The sequence below is a fragment of the Pogona vitticeps genome, chromosome 5 (genome assembly GCF_051106095.1).
Source record: "Pogona vitticeps strain Pit_001003342236 chromosome 5, PviZW2.1, whole genome shotgun sequence".
Lineage (NCBI taxonomy): Eukaryota > Metazoa > Chordata > Lepidosauria > Squamata > Agamidae > Pogona > Pogona vitticeps.
This window is the reverse complement of record NC_135787.1, coordinates 149681460-149705000: the sequence shown is the minus strand read 5'-3', so window position 1 is coordinate 149705000 and position 23541 is coordinate 149681460. Positions and strand designations below refer to the sequence as shown.

Below are 23541 nucleotides of genomic sequence, written 5' to 3'. Positions count from 1 at the left end.
AGCTTTGTCAGAACAACCATATGCTGTTGGAGGCACTACTAGAACCTTCTGTATTGCTTGGGAACCTGTGTGTTGTATTCAATCTTGGCCTCTGTTTGACTCGTCTGTATGAAAATCTCATCTCTCAATGCTGCTCTGGGTTGCTACAGATTGTCTTGTGAAGTCTTACCTCATTACTGAACCATTGTTATCAGGCCGTTGTGCCTATTTTCATTCCTTGCTCATCATTCTTTCTCTTATAGCTTCACAAAGAACATTGATTTGAATTCTAACATCCCAGTAGCATCAGTGGACACTCCAAGGGATGTGGGAGGATGTAATTTTTGTATATTTCCTCCTTAGAATTCCAAAAGTGGAAATTATTGTGTTAATGTATTCCCAAAATGAAATATATATTTTCTGAAATTTTGTTGCTTTAGCTTATGCCAGACAAGGCCAATGACATCATCAGCCATGGCAAATTTTTGGAAATTAAAACTTTTTAATTCTCTAGAAGAATAAGCAAAGCTTTCCTCTAGCAAACTTCTGGGCAGTTAAAGTATTCCAACAGTTATAAAATTTTAATTAAGCTCCTCTTAATTTATGGGATATATTCTACAGTGGAACAACAATGGCAAAGAATCTTGTCATGAACCAAAGTAATTTGCAATAATAAAATGATTATTTTATGTTTTTGCAGTGATAAAATGCCCTTGATAATTATCTTCAAGTCAAAATGAGGGGCTTCAATTTTAATCTCACGAGTCATCTTCTGGAAAATAATTTCTACAGTGTGCTTGAATATTAGGGCAGGTTCGCCATGATTGGAGGAGGAGGGATCTTTATTGTCAAAGTCACATTTGCAGTGTTTCATTTGATTTTTCATTAAAATTCTGCATAGACTTGCCAAAGTTTTAAAAGTTTATATTGAAGGTTGTTGTTGTTTTTTTCAAATGCAAGACTGCAAAATGAAACTTGAGGCTTGGATCTTTACAATAATAATTTGAGCCTACACTAGTTTTGTGCTCTGGAAACATCCTGTACTAACAGCAGACTCAGGTACTGAATGCTTTGATTTATAAACTACAAGTTGCCCTGTTGTCTCACTTCCTAGCATCATAACAGCTAATGGAAAAATGGTACTATTGAAGTACAAATGGGAGTGATCGGTATGCTAGCAAGGATCGAAAATTTGCAGGAGTAAAAAATTATACAAGTGATACATAATGGAACGAGACATAGATGAAGGCTGCACGTGTTCATTGACTATTGAGTATTTAATGTTTCTTGGGAGGAAAGGCAAACTTGATTTTTAGGAATGGATCTTCATGGCTAGAGCATGAACTGAAACAATGATACAGCAATATTTTGTTATATTTCTCACTTTATATAGGTCTGATCTTTCCCCCATTATTTTTCCTGGTAATTCTACAAAACAGGTTTAAAAATCTGGCTTTAACTGACCTTCTTGACTCAGAGAATGAAAATAAAATGTTGAATTTGAAAGTATTAAGAATCCAGTAAACACTCTTGTGTGCACACTACTTTTAGTTGGCAGCTGGTAATCTACATTATGTAGTTCTCACAGATTTAAACTTTGCTAAAACACACTGTGGATTAAAATGAGCATATCTAGTGACAACTGCCAGTAGGTAAATATTTGAGGTTGATTTACCATGTATTTGGCTCCCTGAAGTAACAGCTTCAATCCATCGTAAGGCATTTAAAAGAACTGATGTTGATGCATATTCTAACCAAAAACAGATGTTCTACTTCTCATAAGCTGCGATCTAAGTCAATAAATTCATATGTCTTCATAATACCATAATATGTTATTGGAAGATTGTCTTTTATGTATATCTTTCTGTACAATTTGAGCCCACAAATTGGAACAAGTTCAGAGGAGGGTGACAAGAATGATCATGGGGCTGTAAACCAAGCCTTATGAGGAAAGGCTGCAAGAATTGGGCATGTTTAGCCTTGAGAAAAGAAGACTGAGGGATGATATGATAGCACTTCTCAATTATTTGGAAGGTTGTCATACAGAGGAGGGGCAGGACCTGTTTGCGGTTATTTCTTGGGGGACAGGGAACAAAAATACTTTCTTTTTAGTCAAATAGTTTAGCTGTGTGAAGCACACATAACAATTCACTGGATCTTTAACAGTTTGCACAGTTACAGTGGAACAGGTTTTCAGTGGTTAAATTGCAAACGTGTTTGTTGCAACATGTATATCCTGTTTTAGATAGTTTTTTAAAAAGTCATTCTAGATTACACAGTGCCAAATATGGTAATAGTATTAAGCTGCAGAATTCCTTACAGTTGTGTCATTATGTGTTGAAAGAATCTCTGTTATACTGCAGTCCATGGATGGCTGCAAGTTGATTATGCCATGTCAGGTACTATCTAAGGCTTTCTTTCAGTATAAAATAAATAAATAAATTCTGGGACTGGCCTGTGCAGGAAACCTACAGTAGATACCATATTCTGATGTCATATCTACTCTGGCAGCATTATATGGAAGCTAAAAATATCAGTAATGCTTTACTCATCTGCTTATCCATTATCATAAGATAAACTAAATACGTGCTTTTGCAATGTACATAGGAGAGACACATCAAGGGGGAATAAATCAAAAATGAATTTGGCATAAGAAACCAATGAAAGATTAGTCTGAGGAACAAAGTCAACCAAAGCAGCAAAAGTGTTTTTGTTTGTTTGCAAAAGCCACAACAGCTTGCTTTGCCTGGAGTGCATCAGAGCAGCATTGCTGGGGGATAGAAAGGTGTTGAATCTTTTCTGCATGCTGTATTCCTGATCTAACTCAGACCGATTTCACAGGTTTCTGACAAGTGGGTACTACTAGTCCTACAAAGAACATACTGTTGGTCTGTGAGGTGCTTTAAAATTCCCCTGCTCCAAAAGCAACACAGGTATCTCCTTTCGCAAGATGACCTCAGAGGGAGATTCCAGTGCAAAACCTGCCAATTTATCAACAAATGTTAAATCTAGTCAGGTCATATTTTACAGGAACTTTCTCACTGCAGGTTTTAAATTAGCCTCGTAAGGAGATAGCAGGGAGTGAGAGAGGGAATGTGTTTATTACTGGGGACTGCTTTTGTGAATGAGTCACTCCATCCTTATCTTGTTTTATCTTCGACACTGCATTGAAATGTCACAGACCCACCAGCTATTCAGTGCATTTTGTGGCCTTTTGGCCCCACTGTTTACATCCCCCCACCAGTATCCATGTGTGCATCTGCCAACTGAAGCTAACAGTTCATACATCTAAAAAGTGGGCTCTCCTCCATGAAAGATCATGCACAATAAATCTGCGTCCCAATTAATTTTCAAAGTACCACAGCTTCTTTGGTGTGGTGGCAAATATTAGCATAGAACATTGATGTAGAGCTAATTACGATACGTTTTTGGCTTCTTGCTCTCAAGTGTTTTATGACTAAAAACACATAAGTATGGGTATGCTTGAAGAAATGACTATAAAGATGGTTAGTGCCTGATTTATCAAGTCAGAGAGACCTGGAAAATAGATTTGATTTTTAAAGCCAGCATATTGCAGTATTTTGCCTGTTGATTCCAGCTCAGCCTGTTTATGGGGCTATTTTTATATATTTATAAATTTATAAATTATAAATATAAATTATAAATAAATTTATAAATTTAAATATATATTTCCAAAATCATGCCATGCTGTGGCTTCCAAAACTGGTTAAGTCATTTGATTGTAGCAGTTCACCATGAATTGGACAGTGTTCTTGTTATAGATACATTGTTATTGGAAGGTAGGACAGTTTGATGGCCACAAGTGAAGACCTTTTTATTTAGTAAAAAAATGCTACTTCAAACCATTGATGAAGCTTTGTAGTTGGTGACAGACAGTATGTGGAGCCATTGATACCCATGTGGGAATAATAGAAAATTTCCTCACAGGCTTACTGTGATGATAAACGGGTATAACTTGGAGCATGTCATTTACTTGCATTGCACCATGCAGCGTGATTTGAGAGAAACTCTGCCATGACATGTGAAACAAATCAATTTAATAATAAGTGGGATATGGAATCAAAATGTTGCAATGTGGTGTGCTCCTGTTTAAACTTCCAGCCACCCATACCTTGTTCTGCTTCCTACTGAATTTTCCCCTCTTACAATTCCTCTAGTTTAATTCAGGTAGATGTGTCCCAGCTACAATAACTTTGGGTATTAAGTACCATATCAGTGAATTGTGTTTGCTGTCCCAATACTTAAAGAATTGCAACATGATTTCATTGCACAGTGCCAGGAGTTCTGTTGAATATGAGAGAAGCACTCATTTGTAGTCTCGCTGTTGCACAGCTCACAAATAAGCAAGAACATCCATAGCTGATGCTTCTGTACTCATTTGCTCAGTAAGGTTGCATTTGTTGAACTTTCACCTGTCATGAATCTGGCAAAATTTCTGGGCCGTTAAAATGAACCCAGCAGCCCCTTTCTGTTATGGCAATGTGAAAAACATGTACTTTTCTAAATGTCTGTCTGCAACTCCCATCTGCTGTCTTTATTTATTGAACCATTTGTTGTTAATGGGATTTGTTGTCCAGTCAACCCAGAATATAAGGTGACCATTCATCCAGATAGTCTTCAATTTGGGCTTTGTTTTCCATTTGTTCCAGAGGCATCACACTCTGGACTGGGTGGGGCTGAATGTGGTGGTAGCACAGTGTAGCACTCTCCATTTATTAGATCTATGGTTCTTGTTGTATTATGTAATGGTGTATGAATATTCATATTGCTGTGAGGCGGAGCTGAGCAAGATGCTATAAGAGGCGGAGTCAGAGAGTCAGGAGGCAGATTGAGTCAGTGTGTAGAGAGAAAGAGAGAGTAATAGAGTGTGTAGTTTGGGAAATTTAGATGTGATTAGCTACTGAAGATATTTATGAATCCCTGTAATCAATAAACCAAAGTTTTATTTAAAAGAACTTGAAGTGTGGACCTGAATCTTTCTGAGGTAATGGTGATTTAGAGATCACCTGGTGGCAGCAAGTGTAAAAGAAGGGAGTGTTTGCCTTCGTGTGCTCTGAGGCTTGAAGGTCAAGCAAAGGGGCATGAGGGTGGACGCCACACACAGCAGTGTAGTGAGTTATTTGCCTCCCCTCTGGTTAAGAAGGCTGTCCTCTTCTCCTCCCCCTCCCTTCCTTGCCATCTCCCGGTAGCTATCCTGTTGTTCCAACTGGAGAAGCTGTGTTGCACCCATCCTCCCCTCCTTGCACCATTACCTCTCGTCTCCGCTGCTGCGCCTCAAGACTCTCATGTTTCCAGTCAGCAACCTCTTTTCAGAAGCAGCTGATGTTTTTAAGTAGAGGATCATGTCCTCTTTAAAACATGCTGAATTTAAGCAGCAAGTGCTCTGGAAAGAGAGTGTCTGGCTCAGCAGAGTGGCAGAGGAAGAAGAGGTGTTGCCAGAGTTGGAGTAGGCTCGCCAGCCAGCACGTGAACATGACAGGGGAAGGAAAGGGAGGCCCTGGCAAGGCAGCAGTGATAGCAACGTGAGGGAGACAAGAAGGAGCTGTGGTCAGGGCCAGACAAAGGCAAGAGAGACACAGTGACAAGGTGAGGCAGGGAGAAAGGGAGCCTGGCGTGTTTCTTCAAGTGGAGAGTAGACTGCCCTTGAAGCACACTGGCCATTTTGGAAGTCTGATGTTTGAAAAAGAAGGCCTCCAGTTAAAGAAAGACACTGTGGGGGAGGGGGTGTGATGTGTGGAAGAGAGACAACAGTTACATGGTTATGGCAGTAAATGGAAAGACAAAACAAAAAACCCAGGCCAGTCTGACAGCCTAACTGTCTGAGTCATGGCTGTCGGACCTGGCCCAGGTTTTGGACTTTGTGCATGAAAGGTAGGTGTGCCTTTGCTTGGAAGAGAACCTGCCTCCATCCAAAGAAGTGAGCATATGGAGTAAGAATGTGGTGGTGACAAATAGAGGCACCTGTTAGCTTAGGTGTGAGGCAAACTAGGGCTGTTCCTCTCACGTTTGCAAGAGCAGGAGACAGGGAGAAGGTAAACAATAACCATAATATTGAATAGCACTCCTAGACTTAGACTCAGCCAAACTAGATAATATGTTGCCTTTATCAGCATGACAAGAGATCAGAGTTGAATCTGAAAGGGGCAACTGGGATAAGGTAGAAAAAATTGCCATCAAAACTGGCCCATATTTGTATGCCTTTTCACAAACATTTCACTTAAAAGCCTATTCCAACATGATAAACATTTGGAGGCTGAAATCTGAGATCAGAATGCTCTGTTTGGTATAGCAGGTTAACGTATAAAGTTGGTGCATGGAGATGGCAGAATCCTCGTGTTCCAGCTGGTCGTAACCATCTGCTGACAGCAGGACCTGTGCACTAGATTTAGGTCAGCTGGCAAAGGGGCTAATAAAAGGTGGTACAAGGGAGCAAATTAATTGTTTTAGATTCAGATCTTGTTCAACCCAGGACAGTCAGTATGCTAGCACAGATTTAGACCAGGGTGACACTAGCCCTAAGTAATGTCCAGTATGTATAGCTCGGAGGGGTTTGGATTCAACAGAAATTCAGCTGACATGACATTAGCTCAGTTGGCTTTCAGCCATCCTTGCTGGCTATGACTGCATGCTAGGTGCAGTCCTGTGTACACATACCTCTGACTAAGTCTCACTGATTACAGTGGAACTTGGTTTTTACTAAAGGCAATATTGAATTATGTTTTAAGACATAAGTTCTAATTTTTGTTTGGTTTTATGTATGCATCCCAGCCTATGACAGTTTCACTATTTCAATACAAGTCTCTGTTTATAAGTCGTTTGGCTTAGATGGTAAATGTGACTGAGGAAGTGGGGGCATGCAAAAATTTTTTTTGATACTTTCTTATTATTTGTCATGTATATTAAATTATAACTTGCATTTTTGCACAGTGCAGCAAACGTGCCAGATGAAGATGTTTCCAGTCGATATTCACGACCAGCAGACAGGACAGGATATAACAGATACAACAGGGACACAAATTCTTCTGGGAATATTGTACCAAATAATTCTTTGGAAAAGAAGATTGAAGATCTTGAAAAGGTAAAGATCATTCTGTAACATAACAATACCAAATATATAAAATATAAGACCACCAAAATATAAGAATGGTGACACGTTTGAATAGTTAATTGATTAACAGTTTAAACAGTATTGAATACTGAGATAAACAATGTTTTATCTAGCACTTAAAAAAATTATATGGGGACAGAGGATTCCATAAACAAAGCACTAGCACTAAGAAGACCCTAACTCTCATAATCACTGACTAGCAACTACCTTAGGAAATGGAAATCTAGTTGGGATTTCAGCAAAGATTGTAAGTATGATCATGTAAAACTAGATGGTCCTTGAGGATCCAAATTTTAGAAATCAAAATCAATGGTTAGAATCATGGAGTAGCTGAAATTGCTGCATAGTCTTTCTAGGCAGCCCCACATATTGTGCATTGCTGTTTAATTTAATTCCAATGCTGTTAAATATATATATAATTGAAGGAAATAACATTTGATTTAGTGTGACTTAAAACTAATAATTATGTGCCATCAAGTCACTTCTGAGTTATGGCAACCCTTTTTAGAGTTTTCTAGGTAAAGAATATTCAAAAGTGCTTGACCATTTCCTCTTATGGGGGAATCCTTTGACTGTCCAGCTTGCCCAAGGCCATACCGGCTGGTTCTTCTTGGATGCAGAATGGGGAATTGAACTCCACAGCCAGATGCGTAGCTCACTGAACTATCTAGCCACTTAGTATGGCTTGCCATGCATTAAATTTTACTTGAGGTGCATTGTGTGTTTGTTATTCTTATTGGTTTTAAATAACAGTATTAAACGGTGTTATTTGAAGGAGCTAGCAAAAGAGAGACAAGAAAACCTAAGGCTTGTGAGGATAGCACAAGACAAAGAGGAGCTGATTGGGAAACTGAAGGAGGAAATTGATTTACTAAACCGGGTAAGTAAACAGTTTTACAGTTCATAATGATTAAATAAAAATGTGGAAATTATTCATTCTGTGTTCTGTATGATTTGAAGGCTAATTAATATTGTTCAAACATGAATTCTCTCTCTGGGCTCATTTCAAATTTCTGGACACCTCTTTCTATATGTACATTTAGTTCTACTCTTCCTCTTCCTCACATGGTATAGTTGATGTCCCCTCCTCCTTTTCTCCTCAGACAAGTCTTGAAACCTTGGTTAGGCAGAGAACATACAGTACTCTTTGTGAATGAAAGATAGCGGCATCTGCTGCAAAATTATTAGTGAGTGAATGATTTGGACTTTTGACATTATTATGAGTTGAAACACCAGCCCTGAGTAAAGTTGAAATGTAATGTCTTCCTATTTTAGAACAAGCAAATGAGTGGATGATTTGGTTTTAAGTCTTCCATTTGCTAGGGAAAAAATCATTTTTAAAAAAGTCAACATTTCTCATAATAATTAAATATGCTATACATTTTCATAATAGTTCACTTATCATAAAAAGAAAAAAGAAACCAAGCAATTGGAACCAACTAATAGATTAGGCTTCCGGCAGCACCATTCTGGATGTTTTGTGAGAATGTAACATTTTTGTTTAGTGGCTTCTGATCACTGGGAATCATTCCACTACAAAACTGATGTTTTTGTCATTTGAATCTGGAACTTATATTGCACTGTTTTTCCTTTGAATAGTCGGCATTAATTCTTAAATAGACTTGCAGTTTTAATAAAGAATCTCATTTTAGTGGGAAATAAATCCAATATATGACTGACTACTTTGCTTCCTTTTGATGTGTTTCAGTATTTAAATTCCAGGCAGTTGTTGTGGTTGGATTATGTCCAAGTAGCTAGTCATTTTTGGAATGATATTTCTGCTGCATAAACATTCCATGAAGTTTTTATTCATATTTTTGACACAATTTCAAGAATTTTTCTCCATATTCCTTAAAGTAATTGTTGTAAGCTGTATCTCTGGCACACATCTGGATACTGTATTGTTACCCCTGAAAATGGGTTCTTTATCTCCGGCGAAGAACACAGACCAAGATGCAAAGACTAGCTGTTTATTGTGCCAATTTATTAGAATACACAGCTAGGGCCCAATCTCCTAAAAGCAGAGATGAGCCCCGAACAATAGAAACATAAGCCATATATAAGTTTTCAAAGTACAGCGTTGGGGATAGGGTGTTACAGAGGTCTTGACCTGATTGGTTCCTTGAACCCCTGACTTAGGATTCTCCTGATTATTGGCCAAAGAAGTTCCTTGGGTTATCCTAATTGGTTGGACTACAATGTCCATGTTATGCCCTCGTGTCCAGTTGACCTAGGATTGAGATGTTCTCTTGAAGAGTCAGGATGTCTGCAAGGAGTGCATCTGAATTACTTTTATCTCCCTTCCCCATGTTGATGTTACTTTCTTTGTATATGTAAAATAACCCAAGTTGCTAGATTTGTGGCGTTTTTGTTTTCTTCTCCTCGCACATTAGGGTCAACTATCTAGGGTATTTGTCTTCATAAATGTCCTTGATGACTCTGCCCCTGAGTCAGATGGCCCCTTTGTTGTTCTTTTGGGGAGGAAGATAGCTGAGGATATCTCCTTATATTACTCTTATATTGTTTCCTCTTGTAGTCTGGCTTATCTCACAAGTGAAGCATGTTGTAGCTTTTGAAGTGTAAACTATCCCCTTCTCCCTTCTCCTTCTACTCTGTTCTTTCTCTGGCCAATCTTCAGGATATGCATTTCAAGAATAAAATGTTACATTTCTGTTGCAATGGTCAGAAGTAAAGTATTACATTGCTTACAAGGTACATGCATATTGCTTCAAAGTTAGCACTACAAAAAGTTAGCATTACATACATATTAGTAAAAGGCAATACAGAGGATTCTGGGATGTACATGATGTGCAGGCACAGACCAAGATGCAAAGACTAGCTGTTTATTGTGCCAATTTATTAGAATACACAGCTAGGGCCCAATCTCCTAAAAGCAGAGATGAGCCCCGAACAATAGAAACATAAGCCATATATAAGTTTTCAAAGTACAGCGTTGGGGATAGGGTGTTACAGAGGTCTTGACCTGATTGGTTCCTTGAACCCCTGACTTAGGATTCTCCTGATTATTGGCCAAAGAAGTTCCTTGGGTTATCCTAATTGGTTGGACTACAATGTCCATGTTATGCCCTCGTGTCCAGTTGACCTAGGATTGAGATGTTCTCTTGAAGAGTCAGGATGTCTGCAAGGAGTGCATCTGAATTACTTTTATCTCCCTTCCCCATGTTGATGTTACTTTCTTTGTATATGTAAAATAACCCAAGTTGCTAGATTTGTGGCGTTTTTGTTTTCTTCTCCTCGCACATTAGGGTCAACTATCTAGGGTATTTGTCTTCATAAATGTCCTTGATGACTCTGCCCCTGAGTCAGATGGCCCCTTTGTTGTTCTTTTGGGGAGGAAGATAGCTGAGGATATCTCCTTATATTACTCTTATATTGTTTCCTCTTGTAGTCTGGCTTATCTCACAAGTGAAGCATGTTGTAGCTTTTGAAGTGTAAACTATCCCCTTCTCCCTTCTCCTTCTACTCTGTTCTTTCTCTGGCCAATCTTCAGGATATGCATTTCAAGAATAAAATGTTACATTTCTGTTGCAATGGTCAGAAGTAAAGTATTACATTGCTTACAAGGTACATGCATATTGCTTCAAAGTTAGCACTACAAAAAGTTAGCATTACATACATATTAGTAAAAGGCAATACAGAGGATTCTGGGATGTACATGATGTGCAGGAATACATTTAGGTATATTTGTAGCCTCTGAGCATGTTAAATATATTATGTCTGTCGGTCTACTAACACTCCCCCCTTTTTAAATTCTGACAGCAATAAGATGGCGGAATTTAAACTCTAACCCACAAATTGCAAAAACAACAATTAAAGACATAACACATTTTGAAAGGATGAAATTGGAAAAGTCAGGAAGCCAGGACTGGTAAAAAGCAGTTGCAAAAACATATATTTCACAGAGAGTAAACTTAGAAATAATACAAGCAATTAAACCTTAAAATAAAAGCACAATTCCCATCAGGATGATACATATGTAAGGAAAAGAAATCCTATCATTTTTATTACAGCACTAAATTTCTTTGCTCTATGGTGTAACAGTGAAGATCTTCCAACTGCTGTCTGTTTTTCCATCCACTGTGGGGGGGGGGGGGACAGTGATCCCTTCAACCTTTTTTTTTCCTGCAAATGAGAAACTCCAAGCAAATAGTTAAGCTAATCTTCCCCAACCCCTCTTGGAAATCTCCTTTGTCAATCTTTAAAGTACTGTAGTTCCTTTTCAGAAACATTTCAGTGTGTGAGTAAGTATTTTCAACAAATTTTCATGCAGATGGTACAGTTTCAATTGTCCAGATGTCCAAGAACACAGATTATCAAGTAATGCAGTAATTTTCACATGTGTGTCTAAGGAATTCCCACAGAAATTGCCTATGTAACAATCCTGGTAAAACAAGCAGGCCATTCCTGGTATGAAATCAACCCCCCTTGTCTCTCCAGCTCCCACTTTGTGCATCTGGAGAAGCAAGGAGGTCCGAACATTCCCGGCAATTCTGCTTGCTATCTCTTATCTACTAACCTATTTCTTTCTCCTGTCTTCAAATTCTCTTCCTTTGCATTTCCCTATACATGCATCACCGCCAACATAGCTCTCTTTCTTCTCCTCCTACCGTCCTGAAGTCCTCATTTCTCCAAAGTTCCCCAAAAACAGGCAACATCCTAAAAGCATAATGGGAGTCTGTAAAAATTTATTTTCCCGGCCCTGGGCCAATATGAGGGCACGGGTAAGGTCTCAAGTCTGTAGTGGAAGGGCTTGTACCTCAACCGTATGAGCAAAGGGTGGCAGAGTTCAAACACATACTCAGAATGAGTCGTGGCTTCAGGTTAACCAGAAGTAAAGTCAGAGGGCCCCCCTTTTTGCTCCAGCATCGGACTGTTACCTGCACTCCCATAGAAAATCAGCATGCCTCCTTTATGAGAAGGACAGCAGCTGCCACAGCTTGTAAACATGAGCGCCAGCCCTTGGTCACTATGTCCAACCTTTGAGAGATAAGCTACAGGCCTTCGCCAGTTGCCAATCATCTGCATGGGGACTCCCAGTGCCATGCTGTCTCACTCATGAACAAATAAGTGGCTGTTCTGTGTCAGGCAGCCCGTTCTGGGGCAGAGAGTAGCGTCTGCTTCAGGAACTGGAAAGCCTTCATCATGCATGGAGTCTTTTCCCACTCTGCCCTTTAAGTGCCTCATAGAGAGAGGATGCCCAAACAGGAAAATTTGAAATCCAAATATATATTTATTTCAGAATCCCACTATACCTAGAAATGTACACCAGCCCCATTTAGTATCTGGGAGGGGGACTTGGGAAATAGAAGGAAAAAAAAATTCCAGATAACTCACCTCTGTGGTTTCAACTTGTGCTTCCCAACTCTGAAGCCTTCCTTTCCCAAAAAGCTGAGGTCAATAAAGGCTCTCAAACACGTACTCTGCCAACAATCCACATACTGCATCTTCCATTGTCCTGCATGTTTTCTGTGGGATTCCATAGTCAGCAATTCCCCTAGTGTCTTTTTTTTTGTGATTCTGTTTTTTTTTTCCTGATTGCTGGAGGTGAAGTCAAGAAACCTGCATCCTCCGGCCTGTACTGTTGGTGTGGCTCCCCCCCCCCCCTTCTGAGGCTGCTGAGGAGGAGGGAGGGGAAGTTCCCATGTCTCTCCTGTTACTGAGTCTGGCAAGTTTTTTTTCTGTCTCACTTGCTTCGTCTTTCTCTGTTTCCTTATCTTTGTTAGGACCTGCCACTAAAACTTTATACTTGCAGGTCAGTGGGGGGGGAGGGCTACCTAATCCATAGAACCATACAGGATGTTGTTGGTCTCAGAGGGACTAACTTTAAGTTTCCCTTGTATCTTTTCGGGCTGGGCTGATCCATAGAACCATACAGGATGTTGTTGGTCTCAGAGGGACTAACTTTAAGTTTCCCTTGTATCTTTTCGGGCTGGGCTGATACTGAAGCAAAACAGCCTGCTATCTAGATGATTTTCCTTCCCCCCTTTGTTGCATCCTCTGCCAGAAACTGCAGTAGGCAAAATTTGAGTGCATAATTTTGATCTTGCGTCTCTTTTTGAGCCCGGACCTTCTTCCCACGAGTCCCCTCCAATTATTTTGTACACAGCGTAGGAGCGTCCCCCGAGTTTGCTGTGCCTTACCAGCGCAGGAACCACCCATATTGGTGACTCGTGCCTAGCAAGAATCTTATTGCCCGGCCGGGTCTCCCTTCTAGAGCGCCTGGGGCAATCACTCTCCACTCTCAAGCCTCGATGAGCTGTCACACATTCCTCCGTTCGTATCACTCACAAGCCCTGTTCACTGCCCACTTGCGTTCACCTTTCAAGCGTCACGGGCCGGAGCCTCGGCAAGCAGGTGGGGCGTCTTGGCAGTGAAGGGTGGCTATCAAACGCTTTTTCCCAGGCCTCACGGGATTACCATCTTTCAGGAGTCTCCCGTATCTTATGGTTCACGAAGAGCACCTTTTCTGGAAGCTCACCGTGGAGGGCGAGTGGCGGGCGTCAAAGGTCCGGGACCCAGTGTCTGTGCCTCACGTTGAGGAGTAGTTAACTCACCGGAGTTTTCCCGGCCAACGCACCAAATGTTAACCCTGAAAATCGGGTTGATTCTCCGGCAGAGGCAGCAGACTAAGACACGAGACAACTAGCTGTATAGAATGCCAATTATTTATTAAATTACACAGCTAGGGCCCAATCTCCTAAAAGCAGAGATGAGCCCCGAACAATAGAAACATAAGCCATATATAAGTTTTCAAAGTACAGCGTTGGGGATAGGGTGTTACAGAGGTCTTGACCTGATTGGTTCCTTGAACCCCTGACTTAGGATTCTCCTGATTATTGGCCAAAGAAGTTCCTTGGGTTATCCTAATTGGTTGGACTACAATGTCCATGTTATGCCCTCGTGTCCAGTTGACCTAGGATTGAGATGTTCTCTTGAAGAGTCAGGATGTCTGCAAGGAGTGCATCTGAATTACTTTTATCTCCCTTCCCCATGTTGATGTTACTTTCTTTGTATATGTAAAATAACCCAAGTTGCTAGATTTGTGGCGTTTTTGTTTTCTTCTCCTCGCACATTAGGGTCAACTATCTAGGGTATTTGTCTTCATAAATGTCCTTGATGACTCTGCCCCTGAGTCAGATGGCCCCTTTGTTGTTCTTTTGGGGAGGAAGATAGCTGAGGATATCTCCTTATATTACTCTTATATTGTTTCCTCTTGTAGTCTGGCTTATCTCACAAGTGAAGCATGTTGTAGCTTTTGAAGTGTAAACTATCCCCTTCTCCCTTCTCCTTCTACTCTGTTCTTTCTCTGGCCAATCTTCAGGATATGCATTTCAAGAATAAAATGTTACATTTCTGTTGCAATGGTCAGAAGTAAAGTATTACATTGCTTACAAGGTACATGCATATTGCTTCAAAGTTAGCACTACAAAAAGTTAGCATTACATACATATTAGTAAAAGGCAATACAGAGGATTCTGGGATGTACATGATGTGCAGGAATACATTTAGGTATATTTGTAGCCTCTGAGCATGTTAAATATATTATGTCTGTCGGTCTACTAACAGTATGACTGATACAAGTTAGTAAGACCAAAGTAGGAGGAATCTTTCAATGAAAAGCTAGTTGCTCTTTTCTTTTAGCCTAATGCGTGTGACATCAGAAAAACATGTCATGAACTTAGTGTTTGCTTTAACCAAATAGCACATAGTTGCTGACCTCACATTTCCACCCCAGCAAGGTTGCTGTGCTTTTGAAATGTAAAACACTCCTATTGTTTCAATCATAAAACAATGTTATGCTAATTAAAGCCTGTGTTGTTTAAGGGAAGGCCATGCAATTGAGCATGGTTTCCACTGAGAATTTCTACACTTTGTTTTGATTAAGTCTTTCATTTATGTTTGTGCATAAAAGTCAGACTCCAGAATACAGGTGACTGGAATGACAATGTCAAAAGAAAGTGGGAACATGTTTCTTGTGTTTGATTTCTTTCACTTTAAAGTAATTTCTTGACTAATATTAAAACTCATTTTACTCATAGTGTTTTGATGGGACAGTAACCTTCTGTGTCTGACTCTAGTCTCCCTTCCTATTCTAAATTAATGGATGTTATCCAAGAACTATTGTATGGCTGTAAGAGAGGAATGTGCACAGCTGGTATTTTCTTTTCCCTTTCCTTTCCTTTCTTTTCTGAGAGAGCTTCCACAACTGATGGGATGTGCACTTTTTAAAGCTGAAAAGGAGCTTGCTTTGTCAGCTGTGGCAGACACAATAGTCACAACCTTTAATAAAATTCCAGGTACATGCCCAGGCTTCCCTTTTTTCCATACTACACACCCTAGATTCCTTGTAAAAAGCAGGCTGTAGGCAAATAAAATACTATCTACCTTTTACATAAAGATGCGGTTATTGCACCCCTATTCTTAAAGTAAGCTCAAACACACCCTGCATTTCATATTATGGGGACTATAATCTTGTCTGCAGAGCAGTTATTCAGCAATAGCTCAGCCTGCACCAATAAAAAAAATACAATAATTTTCCTCCATAACTAGGCTACAGTCTCATATCAATAATTTAAGATGAACTTCAGAGTATGCATTCTGTGGCACCTCAGGTCATAATTCAGTTGCAAAGCTCAGCTAGAGTAGGTCACAATGAATCAACAGAAGTTTTGCGAGTCAGTACTTAAGTGAGTTCCAGTGATTCAGTGGGTTTTGTTTAGTTGAGACTAACAATTGGATGTAGTTTTTTATGTCCATTGTGTGTTATGATACTACCTTCCCAGGCCCATTAAGAGTCAAAGTAGAGATTCTGTAAATATTTAGCAGACAGTGGCATACCTAGTTTTGTTTTACCTCAGAGATGGGGAACATATGACCCCCTCCAATGTTTCTGAACTCCAGTTCTCGTCATCCTTGACCATCAGTGATTCTGGTGGGGTCTGCTGGGAGCTGCATTACAACAGTATTGGAGGACCGTATGTTCCCAGTCCCTACTTTCATTAATTATAGGCAGGGAGACAAGCTTTGTCAGAAGCACTAAGCATAAGGAGGGAAATTTTACTCTTTACTCCCTTGTGCAGTCAGAACCTAAACCTGTGCATGGGGCTAAACAAATGACAAATTCTGCTTTATAGAAAGCAGATTCAAAATCTGCTGAATATTGTGTACTTCAAGCCTGTTTTTTTCAGCCTTCTGAATATGTAGCCTCCTGTTCTTTGTTTTTATACATGAATGTGTTATAATCCAAGTTATTATATTAAAGAATAACTGTGTATCTTGCTTTCTTTGCTCTGTTTTTTTCCTGAAGGACCTAGATGATATAGAAGATGAAAATGAGCAATTAAAGCAGGAAAATAAAACACTCTTGAAAGTTGTTGGACAGCTGACGAGGTAGAAGATGGAAGCCTCAGTGAGGAATGAAATACGAAAACTACTGATTGAATGTTTGAAGATCAAGACTAGAATATTTCCTTCATTGCAATATGTCAAAACAACTCTCTTTATATTTATTATTGAGTGGGGAGGAAAGAAGAAGGTTTTATGTAATCTTTCTTTCTTCAAAGACAGAGAATCAAATTTTGTAAGTAAGTTCATTCCCTTGCATTTTCTGAGATAATCAATTCAGATGTTGACATTCCTTAAAGTAACATGTTCTTAAACATTCTATGTGTCTTTAGGTTATATGTATAAGGCCCAGTTACAGGTTTTTTTTAAATTGTCTGACTACCATGATTACATTTTGGTCTATATGGACATTACCTCTTTGAACTTTCCTCTCGCCTCCTGTGAAAGGAAGTAAAAGGAGTAAACTCTGTTTACACAGATTTAAAATATATATTTTGGGAGATATTTTTCAAACATCTGTAAAGTGCAGGTGCCTTACTACAGTACTGTTGTGAAACATTTTAAAGATGGATTACTTCTACTACAGTAAATTTTGTATTTTGTGATTTTATTTTATGTTATATCTGACAATGATAGATTTTTTTTCCTTTGTCGCTGCTCTTTGACAGAAAAATGTTTTATAAAACATCAGTAAATCACCAGTCATTATCAACACTAGGAAAATAGTTTTAGGAAAATACCTAGTTTGCATATTGTAAGTTAACCACAATGCTTGCGTATCTACAGGAAAAATGGATTCATTCACACAGAGTGCTATTCTCTGCATTTAATAAACACTAAGGCCTGGTTCAGACAACCATCATGATTTAGTGCAAACTGTTTTCCTGGATTTGTAGCCAGAGATTATAGCTTTCGCAGTACAGCGTATGGGGAAGAAACAGGCTGTAGTCACATTCTTGCTCTGGTGAACTAAGGTTGTTTATTCGAATCGACTGTTATGCCCGAACAAAGGCAATGCAAGAGTAGTGGCTTGTGGTCTGTAAACCACAGATTTACATTTTGCTGGCATCAAAATATTATAAACCAAGAATAGCACATTCATTTTGCAAAAATATGAACAGTTGTGAGTGTATAAGATCTTACTTGATCTTTATTGGTATTTGAAGCTGTGATAAAAATTTGTTGATGAATATAGTTTACAAAAAAGAAGTTAAAGATTTGGACGTTCTAAAAGTATTACAGAAAAACATCCATGCCAGAATAACATTTAACATTTGTTAAAATAAAGAATGTCATATGTTGTGTTATGCCCTAATGTCAGTTGTCTGTGTCACTGTTTTATATTGTGAACTATGAAAATGACTTGATGAACCCTTTAAAGATGTAATGCCTTTTCAAACACACACACACAGAGACACAAAACTCAAGCCTTTTCTTACTTGAAGTCAGCTTTGTGCCCTTTAAGAATATGAAATGCGCACTGCTTAGTGATATATGTTGTTAGCTGAGCTGATGTTCCTGTTATGCCCCAATGCCTACAATTTTCTTCAGGAGCTGGACAGGGGACAGATTGGATTTGTCTTCAGTGTGGAAGGGATTGTCACTCTCAAATCGGCCTCCTCAGCCACACTAGACGCTGTTACAAGTCCTCCATACAGAGCACGTTACCATAGTCTTTCAAGACTGAAGGATGCCTGACTAATATGTGAAGATTTTGGTGAGAAAATCCCATTATCATCAAGCCATAATGTCATGAAAATGGGTATTTTCAAATTTTATTTCACAAAAGAGGCTAAAGGACATCTTTCAAAAGCGAGCTTTTTTTAAGAATTAAGATTAATGCCCTTCTGAGCAAGGAAGCCTTTGCAGGATTAAATCATCTCTTAACCCTTCCCAGTGCACCAGGATCCACGATGCAGCTATGCTATTACTGATGGGTATGCAGAAATACCAGAATAACAGTAACCTTGCAAAGCACTGTTCTGTTCATATTGCCTAAACAACTGATCAAAGGAGAGAGTAGGATCCCAAATGCCAATATTTGCTATTATCAGCTTCACAGCCTGGTACCTTCTAAATGTGTTGGACCACAGTTCCCATCACTGTCAACAAGAATCAGTTATTCATGGTAGCTGAGATGATGGGAATTGTAGTCCCCACCTTTCCAGAAAGTGCCAGGTTGGCAAGCACTGTATAAAAGCTCAGGAATGCTCTTGAGCAGCAGTGGCTCTCCAAGCTTTTGAGCCAAGGGCAAATCCCTGGCTTGGCACCTGAGCATCAAACCCAAGATTTTACACATAAAACACACATGCTAAGTGGTCTTTAATGCATCATTAAACTTAATAGAGAGATTATCAAAACAGCCCCAATGTTATAAAAGCATTAGTGTTTTCTTAGCATAATGCTGTAAATTTCGGTTTATGACTGTAAGTTTCAGTGGTGTCCAAATTTGGCTAAATGTTACCTCATTTAAGAGGGCTGCATGTAGTCATGCTGCACATTGCCCAAGTCAGTTCTTCTGACAAATTTACATGATCGCTGGAAATATTTCAAAGCGACAGAAACACATAAATTGTTAGGTCTGTTATTTAAGCAATTTTAATGGAAAACTTTATTGTACATATAAATAGGTTATTTTCATAATGTAATGCACAGAAGGTACCACTTAAGTTATTTTTTCCTCCCTTCATATCTCAACGATTTTCTATAGTGGCCCTTTGACAGGCGCTGTTGTTTTAAGAGGCAAATGCCATATCCGAAAGGACAGACGATATAACACCATTATAACAGTTCACAGATGGAAACAAGCACACAAGACAGTTTTGTGGTCACCATTCTTCTTCACCAATATATAAAAATGACTGTGAATACATAGTTCAACTTTAAAATACAGTGGTGCCTCACTTGATGATGTTAATTTGTTCCAGCAAAATTGCTGTAGAGTGAAAACATCATCAAATGAAATTTAAAAAACACATTGAAGCACATTGAAAACCGTTCAGTGTGTTCCAATGGGCTGAATACCTGCTCGTCCAGTGAAGATCCTCCATACAGCGGCCATTTTCGGTCCCTGTAAAGCGAGGAATCCGTCCTAGAAAACAGCGGGGGGCCTTTTTCTTCAGCCAGTGGCCATTTCGAAACCCAATGATCAGCTGTTTGCTGACCGTCATAAAGCGAAAATTGGTTCCCGAAGCAGGGAACACATCATCGCACAGCGAAAAAAAAACCACTTAAAACATTGTTTTGCGATCGCAAAAGTGATCACAAAAATGTCAACGTAAAGCGGATTCGTCGTAGAGCGGGGTAATCATCCACCGGGGCACGACTGTAAACAATAAATTGACTAGTTGCAATAAAATGCTAAGTTGCATTTAACCTGAATGCCACTGATGAGCCAGTATCCTAAAACCAGAGATTTATAACTTACTGGACACTGGAAATACTCGCATTACATATTCAGATGTTACTTTTTAGATCATGATGATGAACATGAGCCTATATGCATTACAAACAAAGGTTTGAAAGGTATAGGTTTTCCAGCCACATCCCTGAGAAATAGTGGATTTTTTCCCCTTTTCAACAATTGCCATGCTTTATTTTTTAAAAAAGTTTTGCAGTGAGCTGCTGCTACGTGATGAGAGAAAAACACTACCCTGCTCCCTTCCAGAAGGTATAACCTTAGAACTGCAGAACTGGAAGGGACCCTATGGATCACTGAGTCCAGCCCCTAGGGGCACAGTGGGAAACTGAACTCCCAATCTCTAGCTCTGCAGGCAGATACCCAAACTACTGAGTCATCCAGCAGATTGTTGAGTATGACAAAATAACAAATAGTTGGCAGCTTTTATATTTAAACAAAGGGGAAGGGAGGGAGGGTGGGGGATGTGGTGGGGACAATGACTTTGGATTGAATCAAATGTAGACATATTGCTTGCATTTACCTATGTCCCATGTATTCAGTGGATTTACCCTAACTGATACTCTAGTCCTAATTGGATTTCGCCTGTATAAGCATGCCACGGTTAGCAGATTTGCAGATACACACATAAAAAGGTTAAATACATTGCTGGAACAGGTAAAGTGACTGGTTTCTGCATTTGGTGTTCCATGCCAGTGTTATCTAGCCCTGAGTTCCTGAAGCAAGTAAAAGTTACTTTTTTTCTAAAATAAAAACAATGCAAAGCAAAAACAATTGCATTGTTTTTATTTTAGAAAAAAGTAACTTTTACTTGCTTCAGGAACTCAGGGCTAGATAACACTGGCATGGAACACCAAATGTTAATCTTTCCAAATTTAAAAAAACCTGATTGAATATTATGATCATTTAATAGTTTTAATTGTATACTTTAATAGTTTTAATTGTATACTTTTATACAATGTTGGATTGTATAAAATCTCCCCTGTGGTATCAGATTGTTAAAGGGGTTTGTCTTTTCTTATAAGGACTGTTTGCACTTTCAGAGGGTGGTCAGGGGATTTAGACATACAGTAGGTATGTTTCTTTTCTGTCAGAATACTTTTGAATTGCTTACTCTTCTATGCCAGTTACACATCTCTCTGTGAGCAACCATTCCAATTCTCATTCCCAATTAAAAACTGAAACTGATTCCAGCAAGAGTACCAACAGCCGAATCTGAAGTTTTCTAGAATTCCTTTGAGATCAGGATTCAGTGTTTGTAGAAGAAAATACAGTATGTACTTGAGTACCTGCTACTTTTCTCTGTTCCACTCCAAGACACTTTGGTAACATCGAAACTCTTGTCCTTATGTTTTAGACATTGTTACTATGTCTTTGGCTCTCTGAAGGTGAGGGGTAGCACATCTCCTGCATAAACATGTTACATATAGCAGATTTGTCGTATCAGATTGAAACTGAACACATTTCTAAAGTATACAGATTATTGCTGAACTTTTTTTAAAAGTTCCCATACGACTTGTTGCCAGCCAATGTTATTATTGTGTTCATATTATATGCAAAGTGATTGTGTTTCCAGTAACTGCTTACATAAATTAAATGAAAAGCTGATATTCTACACCACGTTATCTATACAATAATGTAAGGATTTCTTATCTCATTGAAACAATTGTCCATTAGTCTATTCTGTTTATATTCTGTTCTGGTTTTGGAATGTTCTTTCTTTCCAGTACTTTGAACAATACTGTAGCTGCTTCTGCTTTTTTTAATTTATAAGAAGTGATCTTTTCTAGATGCAATCCAGAGTTATAAAGCCTTTGTGGATAATGAAGGGTTGCTTTTTTAAAAAATTAGCCACTGAACCTTCCCTTAGCAATAAAGAAATATATATGCACAATTAAAAATTCTTAGCAATTGTTAATTATTGTTTTGTGTTCAGAAATGTACTTTCTGTTCAGTAACAGACTATTTGAGAATAGAGTAGTCTTTATTTTTGAGTACTGGAGAGAACAAGTATGCAAATATCTTGTTGGATGCCTCTCATATTGGTCCAATTACATTTGACTGGTATCCAGTTTCAATTTATAAAGGCTCTTACTGGTTTTGTGCAGCATAAACCCAAAATTACATAATTGATATTTACGAACATTCCACCTGCCTGTCATGCACTTGGACATACACAGGTAATATACTAATTCAGTTACATGTCCAGGTACTGTGTTTTCCCCAAAATAAGACAGGGTCTTATATTACTTTTTTCTCCAAAAATGCATTAGGGCTTATTTTCAGGGGATGTTTTATTTTTTTTTCATGTACAACCATCTGCATTTATTCAAATACAGTCATGTCATCTTCTGGTTGCTGCACAATGGTGGAGGGTGGGGTTTCACTGATCTGGGGCTTATTTTTGGGATAGGGCTTATATTATGAGCATCCTGAAAAATCATACTAGGGCTTATTTTCAGGTTAGGGCTTATTTTCAGGGAAATGGGGTATGTGATAAACAGCCAGGGAACAGTGAAAACCACTTATACAATTTTTCTTATGCACACATTAATTCATAGTATTTGTCTAGCCAAGATGTTAGATCCTTTGTATCTACTATCCAGCATTTCACTTCCAAAATAAATATAGTTGAAATGTGAACTATGGTCTAAATCAGTGGTTCCCAACCTTGGAAATTCCCCCATTGAAACCATCATAAAACGATCGCTTTTGCGATTGCAAAAAGTTCACCGTGATGCGTTTTCATCGTTAAACGGGGTGCTCGTCTTGCAAGGCACCACTGTAATTCATAGATGCTGACATTGATGTATCTCATCCCCGTTCCCAGCTAAGCAATGTGTTCCTCTATCAGGAGTCCATTTTTCTGAAGTTTTTCCTTTTTTGGACCCAGAAGATATAGGGGCAAGAGTACACAAACCAAAAATGACTTTTCATTTTTATATACTAAAAAACACACCAAAAAAACCACTTGTATTTTACCATGAAAACACTGCAGCCCAAATTCAAAATAAAGTGCTTTCACTCTAATCTGTTTCACCCCATCACTGATAACAGTAGCTCCTCTCTCTTCCTTGGATTCATTCGGTCTCACAACAGGACTGGACATGGCACAAAGAGAAAGCAGGAAGAGTGTAAATAGCATGGTGCAATTGTTCCGTATTGCCAAATTGCTTCTGATTTACAGCAATCCTATGAATTCATGACATGTCACTAACAATCCTAATCAGGTATCACAAACTATCACTGCCTCCAGCCTTTCCTAGCATTGTCTTTTCCAGTGAGTCTTGTCTTCTCATGAGGTGTTCAAATGACTGTAGCTTCAGTAGAGTCTAACTTCTAGTGAGAGTTTTGAACCCACTTTCTTGTTTTTTCAATGGTCCATGGTATCTTTAAACCTCTCCCCCAGTACCAAATTTCAAATAAATACTTTTTTCCTGTCACCTTCATTGTCACGTACTGCAAATAATAATTAGACATACCATAACGTGCATGATTTTGGCCTTGCTATCCAGGGACAAGTCCTTATGATAGATTATGGTTTTTAGTTCCTTTATTGTTGCCCTACCAAGTCACGGTCTTCTCGTTTATTGCCTGCAGTCTCCATTTGGATTTATCATTGAATGTATACAATGTATTCGTGAAGGCT

The 23541-nt window shown here is 38.9% G+C and overlaps 1 protein-coding gene across 1 annotated transcript in view; it reads left to right on the top strand.

Moving 5' to 3' along the window:
* The window catches only part of PAWR (pro-apoptotic WT1 regulator), an 84408-nt gene extending 66619 nt beyond the window's left edge, over nucleotides 1–17789 (top strand). Inside the window, exons 5-7 of the mRNA XM_073000331.2 lie at nucleotides 6928–7078; nucleotides 7884–7988; nucleotides 16437–17789. Of these exons, the coding sequence (XP_072856432.2) occupies nucleotides 6928–7078; nucleotides 7884–7988; nucleotides 16437–16523 (343 nt within the window). The 3' untranslated portion in view covers nucleotides 16524–17789. The remainder of the gene's footprint in view (nucleotides 1–6927; nucleotides 7079–7883; nucleotides 7989–16436) is intronic.
* Nucleotides 17790–23541: the final 5752 nt, after the last annotated feature.